The sequence below is a fragment of the Mesoplodon densirostris genome, chromosome 8, assembly GCF_025265405.1.
Source record: "Mesoplodon densirostris isolate mMesDen1 chromosome 8, mMesDen1 primary haplotype, whole genome shotgun sequence".
Taxonomy (NCBI): domain Eukaryota; kingdom Metazoa; phylum Chordata; class Mammalia; order Artiodactyla; family Ziphiidae; genus Mesoplodon; species Mesoplodon densirostris.
The window spans coordinates 6755228-6767254 of NC_082668.1; the positions used below are offsets into that span (position 1 = coordinate 6755228).

Genomic DNA, 12027 nt, shown 5'->3' on the forward strand with positions numbered 1-12027 from the left:
AAGTCATTTGAAAGATGACAAGTGCAGTCCAGATTAAAGATGCTGGAGGGAGCAGAAAAGATATTTAAATATCTCTACCTATATGTGTGACTAACGGTTAGATCATTTTTATTTTTTAAAACACACTCTGGGGTGTTATTTCCTGGCAAAGTATTTCTTGAATAAGCATAACATGAATTTAACCTGACTCTTTTTGCAAGTTTCCAACCCAGTTCTCAGTGTGCCTTGGATTTATGAGATTTCTTCACTCGCTCTTTTTTCCTGAAGCATTTCCGGAAGGCAAAGGCACAGCCCTTAAAGATGATGAAGATGACTGTCAGTACGACCGCCAGGAGGAAGCCGATCACATCCAGAGAGTAGTACTGGTACCAGGTGAGGTCATGCGCCGCAGGGCGCAGGTGTGGCGCCCCCTTGTGCCTCATCACAAACTCCACCCAGAATACAGCCAGGTCTAGAGGCTCCATGGGGCGGTCCTTGTGAAGGCTAGAGAGGCGCATGATGTTTTCCTTATAGCTGAACACACAAAGACAGTTATGTGAATGCCTGGAACACCAGCAGTAGTGAACCATCCTCTCTCTATGCTTGCTTCCAGTTAGGAACGCTACCAGATTTTCCAAACTTGGCAGAGTTTCTATTGTAACCAGAAAAGAAAACACACACTAAATATTCTTTATCGAAAGAAAGAAAGAAAGAAAGAAAGAAAGAAAGGAGGGAAGGAGGGAGGGAGGGAGGGAAGAAAGAAAGAAAGAAAGGAAGGAAGGAAGAAAGAAAACTGGAAGCCAAAATTATAATTTTAAATTATTTGAAACTTGCTTCCTACTTTTCTTCTTTTCTTTTGAGTGATATCTTTGTAGGCAGTTGATCATACTTTTTTGGTAAGAAGATAAAGAAATAAAGGAAAGGTCATCTCAGAAATTATTAATGATTTCCCATTCAATGAGATTGTAAACAATCACTTCTAGCCAAAGTAAAAACCACTTTTAAGTGCCATCTCCAAGACAGTGCTATACTTTCAATTCAACTGTTGAAACATCAAACCTCCAAGTGCTAAATTTTGCATGAGGCAGTGTCTTTGCAGCCTGTTAAAGAAAAATGGATTCCTGTTTATTTTGGACTGTGTTGATAGCTGAGTCAGAATATCCAAATCCAAAATGGGTTAGATACTTCAACCCTTAGTATGGATGCACTAAAAGAGGAAGGAGAAGGAGGAGGAGGAGAAGGAGGAGGAGGAGGACAAGAAGAAGGCAAGGGAAAGAAAAGAGAGAAGAAAGAGAAAAGTGAGACGCTTATTCAGGAGCAGTTATGATCATTGCTTTTCTTGAATATGTCCATCATTTTATTTGGATACATTATTATAATGTACTATTAATATTTGGCCATAAATTCTGTTAAACATCTTCCTTGTATATAACTCTTCTCTTATAAAATAGATTTTCTTGGACTTTCATTCATTCATTCAATATTTATTGAGCACCTGATATGACCTGGTTGTATAATCTGATGTTGGAAATTTTTCCACTTCTTTTTATTTTATGTAGGTCCAGTCCCAGCTTAGAGTGTTGGGAACATGGAGATTCACAATCGGAGATGGCTCAGAAATGCATAGATGAAGTTAGTCAGTAACTTAAGCTGACTGATTAGTGGTTTTTTTTTTTAATGATAATGTACCAGAGAACTTCTACCAAGTCATTTTTAGGTTACAAGTAGTTGTCCATACCACTGAATGAAAGGTCAAAATTACATCCCTAATATGAGCCTCAAGCGTGAGTTTCCAGCATATGGAAAGAAATCGGGCTTTAATTGTGATATGTGAGCAGCACCACCCGATGCTGACATGCTGGGGTGTCAGAAGCCAATTGGAATGATGTATAAGAACCACACCAACTGTTCTGGGAAGGTTGTTGCTGACACTGTGAGCACTTTACCCTGGGGTTATGTAGACAATTCTTTTTATTCACAGGCATCCCACACATGTGAGCACCATCATTTCTAGCACTTTTTCCTTGTCCAGGCTCGGTGTCCCCCTGTGTAGTGTGTCCTCCCATCTGAACACACTCCAGTCTTTTCACATCTGTCCTCCTTCAAAATGAAGCAAGTATGGGTGAAGGCTCCTGACACTGTCATAGATACATGCACACATGCATGTGCACACGCACATACATAATTGATTATTGGATGAAACCACTCCTGGAAATCACTTCTTCTCCTAAGGTTTTGATCAGCCTATCACTTGTAGCAATACAATAAAGTTCATGCAGAGATAATTTGATCTGGTGGCTTTTTGCCTTTTGAATTGTTTTCATAGCCACATTTGAACAAACTTGACTTTGCTTTTATTATAAGCCTTTGTCATATCACATCACACACACACACACACACACACACACACACACATTAATAAACCTCATGGACAACATTTCTCACAGATTTCAGTGCTCGGAAAAGCCTTACCTTTAAGCACCTGGTTTGTTTTTATCTTACGGATACTATGTTTCTTGTAATGGAATACTTCTCTCTTTGCAGGAACTTATAGATCAGACATCTATTATATTGACACTGTTTTTTTTAATTGGAGTTTTAAGTATACCAGGGGAAATAATATTTTAAATCACTTCTGTGATAAATTCCATAGGAATTAAAACATCTTTTTCTAAAAGGAATAATAATAACCCCAAATCATCTTACTTATAAATTAGATCTTGATGTATTTGTTTTCACATCTGAATATGTATTGTGAAGCGATGGCCAAAATATAAGTAGTATTCCTTGGTAACTTCTCTCTTACCTTTTGTCACTGATGACAGTTTTCAGGGCCTTTTCTAAATCTTCTGAACTCATTTCCAGGATGTTCAAGGTTACTCCAGCTCCCCGGGTCTCCATGCGCTTTGCATTGTCCATCTGGTCACCAAACAAGGGCATCATCACCATCGGAACACCATTACATATTCCTTCATAAACACCATGGGAGCCGGAATGTGTGATAAAGGCCCGAGTCTTCGGGTGACCTGAGAAGCAAAACAGGGAGGGATGCCAGCAGTCAAGCCACTGAGTTTCACAACCTGACATCGTCTAGGTTCTGAAAGCACTCTCAGGACCCAGTGCCATCCACACATGGCCCTTGCAGAAATGTGCAGAAGAAAATGTGAGTTGAAATGTCCTATTGGGTAAAAAGCAACGTGAGATACATTGGCCATAATATTTTCCAGCTAAACAATTCTTTAGAATAGCCCTGCCTGAGCCACTTTCTTAATTTAACCTTGGTTTGACCTACACATCAAATCCTCCCCACATACCAAGCAGATCATTTTGTGGCAGCCACTTGACAAGTTTTGTATTCTTCGCAAGATTCGGTGGTGGAGTCCCAGTGTACCGCCACAGGACCTTGCAGAAGCAACAACACACACACACAAAAAAAAAAACAAAGTTTAGGAACATAATATGATTTTTAAAACAAAGCAAGACATCTGCTATAGTAGCTAGAAAGTGGAGTCTCTGAATGAATATAACCTTGGCAAGGGTGGGAGGTATAGAGACTAAGAAGGCTTCTGGGGATGTGTAACATTCTGTGTCTTGTTCCAGAGGCTTGATTCCACGGGTATGTTCACTTTGTGAACTTGTGAACATTTATCAAGCTCTACATTTACGATTTTTGCACTTCTCTGCACTTCAAGGGAAAGTTTACTTAACAAAATGAGTGGCCATAGAACTATTAAAGCAGAAATATAAGAAACAAATCCAGCGTTCTAAGCAACAGCTTTTTGGAGAAATATTCTTATGCAATATGAAGAAACACTATCCTGCCCATTTTATTTTTAAAAATAAATTCTAATATACTTTTGAGTCACTTAGAGAGAAAGAGACCTCCTCGTGAAGTGGATCATGTTTTAACAGAGTAGTTGAGAGTGAAATTGCAAAAAAAGAACAACTTTGGATTAATAATTGGGAAGTGGCAGGGAAACCCAAGCCTAAAGCCCAACTCATAGAATTAATTTAGGTACTGAAAGCCTGGGGTTAGAACTCTTGTGAAGACAGATGAAAAGAAATCTTGTAGAATCTTCTTACTGTCTGAGGTATTTTGCCCAAAGCATCAGCAATTTCCGTAGCTTTCTGCTCTGGAATCTCTGAGATCATTGAGCCCAAAGAGAAGACCACAATACCATGTTCTCCAGAAGCATTTACATAGGCTTCAAATTCCTAGGACCAGAAGAGAAATTTCCAGTTAAACTTTTTTCTCATATTCTTTGGCGATAGCATACATTCAGCTATGAATCAGGTATCTTCCTCTTAAGAATGTGATTAAAGGAGTGTGTGTTTGTGTGTGTGTGTGTGTGTGTGTGTGATAGAGACACAAAGCATTAGTGTGTGTTAGAGCATCCCTCCCTCCCTAACTGCCTTCCATCCCACAGGAGGAAGGCTTCCTGCTTACAGAGTTATCACTTGGGTTCCTCTTTAAGATACAGAATCCAGGTAATGTGCCAAGTTTCCAAAAGAAAAGTGATCTGAGGTAAGACCAGATCCGCTTCCCCAGGGCTTCAGGCAGCTGGGAAAGTCTGGGAGGAAAGCAGGCCTTTAAGGGTGGGTGGGGCTGAAGCAGAGGGTTGAAGACAACAGGGAGGAGGGAAGAGAGGGAAAGGGGCATCCTGGAGAGAGGAGAGAGCCTTCCAGCAGACTCTGTGGAAGGAAACATTGGAGGAGAGGAACACTGTCCAAAGAGGACTTCAGAAAGCTTTCTATGGACATTAAAGCTCTCGTATTGCCTGTCTCAGAAAATCTACAGTAAAGACCTGTATTACTTTTCAAGGTTTCTAGAATATTCTTTTATATTGAAAGAATGAATGGAGTCAAAGCTGAAAGCTACAGACAGCATTAAGGATTAGACTCACGATTAAGGAAAAAGCCTCAAAGAGCAAAAACATCCTTTCACAGCTCTTGCTTCCCTGCAGCCTATGGCAGTTTCCCATATGGCAGCCAAACACACTTGGATGATTAAAGATCATATTCATGTCAACTCAGTGTTGAAATTCAACCCGTCAATCATGCATTTTTCCGCCTTTCCTGGAGAAGAGTTTCTAAAGAGTTTAAGTGAACTTGCCTGCTTGAGCAAGAAGAGTATACAGAAGTTTATTTGAATCTTTCTTTGCTGGTTCCTTAATGTACTGTAGAAAGTAAACTAGGTATGAAAAATACAAAATAGGGGACAGGAACTCTTGCCGAGTGTGTCCCAGCGATCTGAGTCCCTTCTGTGGAGTTCAGAGAAGGTCAAGGGCATGTGAGTAAACCCTGACTACCAAAGCCACTGGTGGGAAGGAGAAACAGGCAGAATCTTCACCCACCCAGCATATGACCCTCACAGAGTGCTCATGTCCTGTTCCAGAAGCTGATTCCTTATATCACTATGTCCATCACTGTCCTCCAAGGAAGGCTGCAAATGTAAGGCTGCTCCATTGTCTCAGGAGGCATCCAACAAGGATCATCCGCAGGCATTACGGCATTGGCTATTTAAAGACAAACCTCAAGATAAGGCAATGGGACTTTTTGAAGAAAAAAATGAGGGGCTGAATTGATTCAAAGTCCTTCCCTTTGCCAACGACGTCCTATTGCCATTAAGTCGAATTGTTTTTTAACAAGGAATAATTTTTTTCTCTTTGGCCGCGCTGTGCGGCTTGTGGGACCTTAGTTCCCCAACCAGGGATTGAACCCAGGCCCTCGGCAGTGAAAGTACAGAGTCCTAACCACTGGACCGCCAGGGAATTCCCAAGGAGTAATTTTGTCAATCAAGTGAGTTTTGGTATATTTGAACTGTACACCGTGATTGATTTTCCAGTTAACAATGAATCTTATAACCACTAGAACACGAGCAATCCGTGGTTCCCTTGAATAAAGCAGGAAAACAGGATTTTAGAAAATGTCTGTGTGTATGCGGTGAGAATCAGAGACGGCAGGTATCCCAACTAGTAAATACAGATTCTAGTTTACGACCTGGCAAAGGCCCTTCCCTAAAGTAATAGGGAATAGACTTAGAGACGGATGTCAAACAAAAGCTCTGAAAGGATGCAACAAAATGAGAAGAACAGCAGCATTAGCCATTAGCATTAGAACCTGGAGATGAGTGGTGGGTGTGTTTCAGGAAGAGAGGAAGGAAGCTCCTAGATTCAGCCCTCGACAATCATCTTAGCTCAGCCTGATCTGTTCCTAAACTTCAGAGCCAATGCCAGAGTGCTCCAGGCTTCAGGAAATACATGCACACACACCTGCATGCACACACATACACAGTGGGAATCCACTTAAAGGAAATACAGCAAGGCATAAGTAGGGCAATTTTCCCCAACTGTCAGTTATTAATGATCTAACTAACTCCCTGAGAGTCTCCAGATGATTTTATATGTCTCCAAAGAGTGCCAAGGGCATTAGTGAGACTGTGTGATGTGGTTGGCTTTGCCCAGAACTGCGGGGTTTCCTGGGACTTTCAGTGTTAAAAACCAGAACAGTCCTGGACAAACCAGGATGCTGGCTACCCTGGATGTGAGCTAGGAGGCTTCAGATGGGGCTCAGCACACATGATTTTCAGAGACGGCTGCCAAGCTTGATTCCAAACATGCCGGTAAAGCCACTGACCAGCCCTATTGCCAGCCCAACTGCCAGCCCATCCCACTGTCTAGTCTGCCCCCACCAGCCTCAGGCCCTGTTCTAGGCCCCTGGCTCCTGGCAGCTGTCTTGGCCTTTCCCATTGGGCTCATCTGAAAGGTCAGAGAGCGGGTATCATCCTCCCCGCCCACCACACTGAATTTCCTAAATTTCCTAGGACCTCCCCTCCTTCATGAAACCCACTCTCACTTTAACCTTGTCTAGAAAGGGCCAACGTCCCCTCCTTCCATACCCTTCCACAGCCACTCAGCCACAGTAGGATATGATTAACACAGAAGGAACATGCAGGGCCATAAACACCCAAAGTTAGGTAATATTGCTTGGCTGGAGTTTAAATGCCATGAAAGTCCGTTTACAGATCACAGAAGGGCAAGCTGCACAGCTTGTGTTATCATGGCCAGTGTCAATTCTGGTCCAGTACAGGATTCAGTAATGGTAAGGTCTACCTCCTACTTGGCAAAACTTCCCCTAAACCTTGCCCCGATTTCACAGTCTCTGGAATGGCCAAAGAGCGAAGCCACGTGTTGACTGAAATAAACCTCGACCCCCCACCTCTTATCCCATTCCAAAAAAATAAGGCTCCCCGAAACGAAAAGACTTGCCTACTCCAAGGAAGCTTTTAATATAAAAATCCTGACTTTTGCTGAAAATTTAGTATGTTTAGTTCCAGGCTTTTATTAGATTTTTCCTTCCCAAATGCCTTTTGTTTTGCAAGAAGCCTCGTGAAACCCTTACTTTGTTGGAAACATGTCGTTTTCTCATTATACATTCAGAGCCACTTACAAACATTGCAGGCTTCCCCGCTCGGCACTCTTTCTTTTCCTCGTCATCTTCAAGTATGTTCTCACCCATCTTCTGTTTGGCTGTTTTGCTCACAACTAATGTGGATGTATGGATGTCATCTCTGTATCTCTACATGTCTGTAAAGATGGTCTCTCACCCTGAGAGGGGACTGACATCTTGGAATTCTTGAGTTTCATGCCTTTTCTCTAGACACTGTTCTATCATCTTTATTCTTTCAGACACCCCAAAGGTATGGCCAACACCAGGCTGTGCTTTCTCTATGGACTCTCATTACCAAATGAAGATTTTATCTTTATTCTTGAAAAGTTCTGGACCTTTACCAATAGCATTGGGAGTAGGATGGTCCCCACTAGAGGGAGGGAAGCGCAGAGTAACATTCTTTAATTAATAAAAAGGAAAAAAGATAACAGCAACGTGACAAACCAGCAAAAATCAAGAAGAGGGGAGATGACAAAGCAAAATAAAAATAAACTGGAAGAATTATAATCAAATCTATCAACTGCTAAGTACAAACAGGAAAAATTCAACTATTAAAGGAATCTGCCTGACTAGGTTAAGAATATCAGCTCCATGTTGTTTAAAGAGAGAGAAGAAGGTTGAAGATATGGAGTAGTAAAGAGGCACTAGAGAAGTGTAAACAAAAATAACGCAGGAATGGTGATATTAATATCCAAAAAAGTGGAATTTCAAATTAAAAGCATTTAAAATAGGACAAGGAGAGCTACTATTTGGTACAACTTACAGAGACATTCTCACACCTAATCTTATTTGCACCAAACAAGGCAGCAACCAATACATACTCAATACAATTCACCACTTAGACAAATTTACAGGGGAAGAAATATATCAATAAATGATATAAAAATATGATATCAAGAAAGGTAGTTGATAAAGTTCTGCAGCCTCTCCCATTAAACATCCAAAATAAAGAAGGAAATCATTTAAATAAATAAAGACTGTTTGCCAAAAACCAATGGCAAACTTAACGCAAAGCAATGAAATGAAAATCTCACTTGGATGTGCTGGCTAGCTTTCTTTCCTTTGACCTGAGATATGCCCATTGGTTTGATGATATTTCACCCCTTCCTTTTCCTCTGTCTGAAAGAGAATCATTAATGGTTTTCTATACTCTTAGGTTTTCTCATCTTGCTTTCAGAAAATCAACATCACCTCCTTCTTTCTTCACCAGACCACCCCAACAGACACAAATGTGTCCAACGGGCCATTTCTCAGAATTTTATTGCCATAGGACCTTTGAGGGATTATCAGATCTCTCTCCACATTACAGGGGTGGAATCAGAGCCCCATTCTGGAGACTCTGTCTTGCAGCAGTGAGGTGGAGGCATCCACCTGACACTTGATTTCTCCTGGTTTTCTTCCCACTGCCCAGAGTTTCTCCTGGCTGTGACAATTACATGATCATTTAAAATATGAATCATGTCGGGGCACACTGGAAATAAGATTCATCGCTCTCCAAGGGTGATGATAGCCCCTTCGTAGGAGCCAGACTCAGCACCTGGAAAGTGCCTGAGCTATCAGCAGATCCTCAACCAATACTTGAAAAACAAATGAACGCACGCCCACTGAAATGGCATCTTCTTGAAGAATCCTTCCCAAACCCCCTTGTGAAGGAGCCCCTCCTGCTATTCTCTATCTCCTCTGTTGAGACTTGGAAGAGGATGTGAATGCTACTTTTCTGCATACTTGCAATGGTGTAGGGGGAAAAAATTTACATATAAACATTTAAGAGAGATGCATGAACTTTCTGCCCATTGTCAGAACCTGGCTATCTGGTGATTTGCTTAGTAGAGGAAATGGAACTGCAGGATTCAGCCTATCAGAACATCTAGAAATAGACCTTTAATCAGGAACATAAAGGCAATTTTCCCTGCTGGGATCTATAGATATCAAAAAATTATTTCAGGGCTTCCCTGGTGGCGCAGTGGTTGAGAGTCCGCCTGCCGATGCAGGGGATACGGGTTCGTGCCCCGGTCTGGGAAGATCCCACATGCCGCGGAGAGGCTGGGCCCATGAGCCATGGCCGCTGGGCCTGTGCGTCCGCAATGGGGGAGGCCACAACAGTGAGAGGCCCGCGTACAGCAAAAAAAAAAAAAAAAAAAAATTATTTCAGCCATCTTGACTCCTGTGAGCCTGACCCAGTCACAGGCAAAGTGCATGAAGCACAATTTTGTTCTCTGCAAGGAACCCTGAACCCAGCGTGCTGTGCTTATGGCATTTAAATGGTATTGCATCTAATTGATTATTATCTGCTGGAGCACACAGAATAAAGTGGCCAAAATACACTTTCCTGAAGTATCTGATAAACGAAATAACCCAGAAGATGATACCAAAGACAGCTATAAATTACAACTCAGACCTAGGAGACTGGTGAGATAGAAATCAACGAGAGAGGACATTTGAGACTATCTCAGCATGCTCATTCAGCATCTGTGGCAAGCTCATCTACCCAAAGCACTTGCCAGACTACAGGCATCTAAAGTTCCCACTCGGGGCTTCCCTGGTGGCGCAGTGGTTGAGAGTCCACCTGCCGATGCAGGGGACACGGGTTCATGCCCCGGTCCGGGAAGATCCCACATGCCGTGGAGCGGCTGGGCCCATGAGCCATGGCCGCTGAGCCTGCGAGTCCGGAGTCTGTGCTCCGCAATGGGAGAGCCCACAACAGTGAGAGACCCGCGTACCGCAAAAAATAAATAAATAAATAAAAATAAAGTTCCCACTCAAATACACACCTGAGATAGTGGCTTTTTGCTAGCACAGTTAATCCCACCAATAAAAACTGTATTGGGCATGATGGGCCTTGGGTAATTATTTACAAAGTCACTTCTGAGAAGCCAGATAGATGCATAGCTCATAAGGTCCTGGAGAGTCACGTCTTTCTGAAGGACTTCCGAGGCAAGTGGTGCATACTGGGAATAAACCACACTGCACAGAAAGCTCTCTGACAAGGCAATGAGTATGTTCTTCACCCGCTGCAGGAAGGTCATGCGATCTGAGTTAAAGGACAGAGGCCTGGGCACATAGGACGGTGGGTTGGGGCACTGGGTACCCTGAAAGTCCAGGCTGCACGGCAGTCCGTTCAAGAAGAACACGGCAGGCACAGCCAGGTACTGGGCCACGATGGGGCCGCAGGGAAGGAAAGGGTCAGTCAATACAGCATCAAAGCTGCCTTCTGTCAGGGAGGACATCAACTCCTTGTTGTGCAGTAAATGGGAGCAGGCGGAAAACAGTAGAGCTGAGTCACCTTTGACTTTCTTGTATATTTTGACCACGCGCTGCAGAAAAGGATCGTTCTCGAAAACATTACGCCCAAGGTTTACAAAAGCCACTTCCAAGTCCTCCCTGCGGAATGGCACGGGATACCTCTTCAAGGTGTAAGATGCCCCTTCTTTAATGTACAGGGAGGCGTCGGGTGCGAGGACCACTATATCATGTCCCTTGTGCTGCAGCTGCTGGACGATCCTGATCAAACTCAGCCAGTGGCTGCCGTCTATGGGGACCACCAACAGCTTCCCACCCTGCGTCAGGGCAGGGCCAAGCGCACACAGCAGCAGGCCCAGGATGAGTGGACGTGGACCCTGGGACCCTGCTGTCATGGTGCCCCTGCCGTTGCTACCAAGACTGTCACCTGCCGGAGGTCTGCCCTCTCCCACTTACACAGCGCAAGAACCAAACTGCACAGCAAGTTAATGTTTGATTATTTCACGTGACGATCCCTGTCAGTCAGCTAGTAGTACCTGGAAGTTTACTTTTAGAGATAAAGAGGGCAGAACTGGACTAGGTCTCTTCATAGGCAACAACAGTTTAACTGGCTGGAACTCCTTAACAATCACTTGAATCACATATTTTTATATCTTTGTTGGAGTATAATTGCTTTACAATCTTGTGTTAGTTTCTGCTTTATAACAAAGTGAATCAGCTATACATATATCCCCATATCGCCTCCCTCTTGAGCCTCCCTGCCACCCTCCCTATCCCACCCCTCTAGGTGGTTGCAAAGCACCGAGCTGATCTCCCTGTGCTATGTGGCTGCTTCCCACTAGCTATCTATTTTACATTCGGTAGTGTATATACGTCCATGCCACTCTCTCACTTCATCCCAGCTTACCCTTCCCCCTCCCCGTGTCCACAAGTCCATTCTCTACGTCTGCGTCTTTATTCCTGTCCTGCCCCTAGGTTCTTCAGAACCATTTTTTTTTTTAGATTCCATATATATGTGTTAGCATACAGTATTTGTTTTTCTCTTTCTGACTTAGTTCACTCTGTATGACAGACTCCAAGTCCGTGCACCTCGCTACAAATAACTCGATTTCATTTCTTTTTATGGCTGAGTAATATTCCATTGTCTGTTTGTGCCACATCTTCTTTATCCATTCATCTGTTGATGGACATTTAGGTTGCTTCCATGTCCTGGCTATTGTAAATAGTGCTACAATGAACATTGTGGTACATGTCTCTTTTTGAACTATGGTTTTCTCAGGGTATATGCCCAGTAGTGGGATTGCTGGTCGTATGGTAGCTCTATTTTTAGTTTTTTAAGTTACCTCCATGCTGTTCTCC

General features: G+C 43.0%; 1 protein-coding gene across 1 annotated transcript; it reads right to left on the bottom strand.

The window, feature by feature from the left end:
• Nucleotides 1-215: 215 nt before the first annotated feature.
• Nucleotides 216-11063, bottom strand: LOC132494825 (UDP-glucuronosyltransferase 1A1-like). The gene is made up of 5 exons (XM_060106109.1): nt 10200-11063; nt 4063-4194; nt 3294-3381; nt 2786-3005; nt 216-513 (listed from the first exon to the last, which is right to left on the bottom strand). Exons 1-5 carry the CDS (start codon nt 11061-11063, stop codon nt 216-218), a joined length of 1602 nt encoding a protein of 533 aa, XP_059962092.1.
• Nucleotides 11064-12027: the final 964 nt, after the last annotated feature.

Excerpts from the sequence above, each read along its gene's own strand:
- LOC132494825 (XM_060106109.1), bottom strand. The coding sequence starts at position 11,063 with ATGACAGCAGGGTCCCAGGGTCCACGTCCACTCATCCTGGGCCTGCTG. Across the intron at positions 3,382-4,062 it reads TGGGCAAAATACCTCAGACA|GTCCTGTGGCGGTACACTGG; the intron begins GTAAGAAGATTC and ends TGCTTCTGCAAG. Across the intron at positions 514-2,785 it reads ACTGTCATCAGTGACAAAAG|CTATAAGGAAAACATCATGC; the intron begins GTAAGAGAGAAG and ends TTGTGTGTTCAG.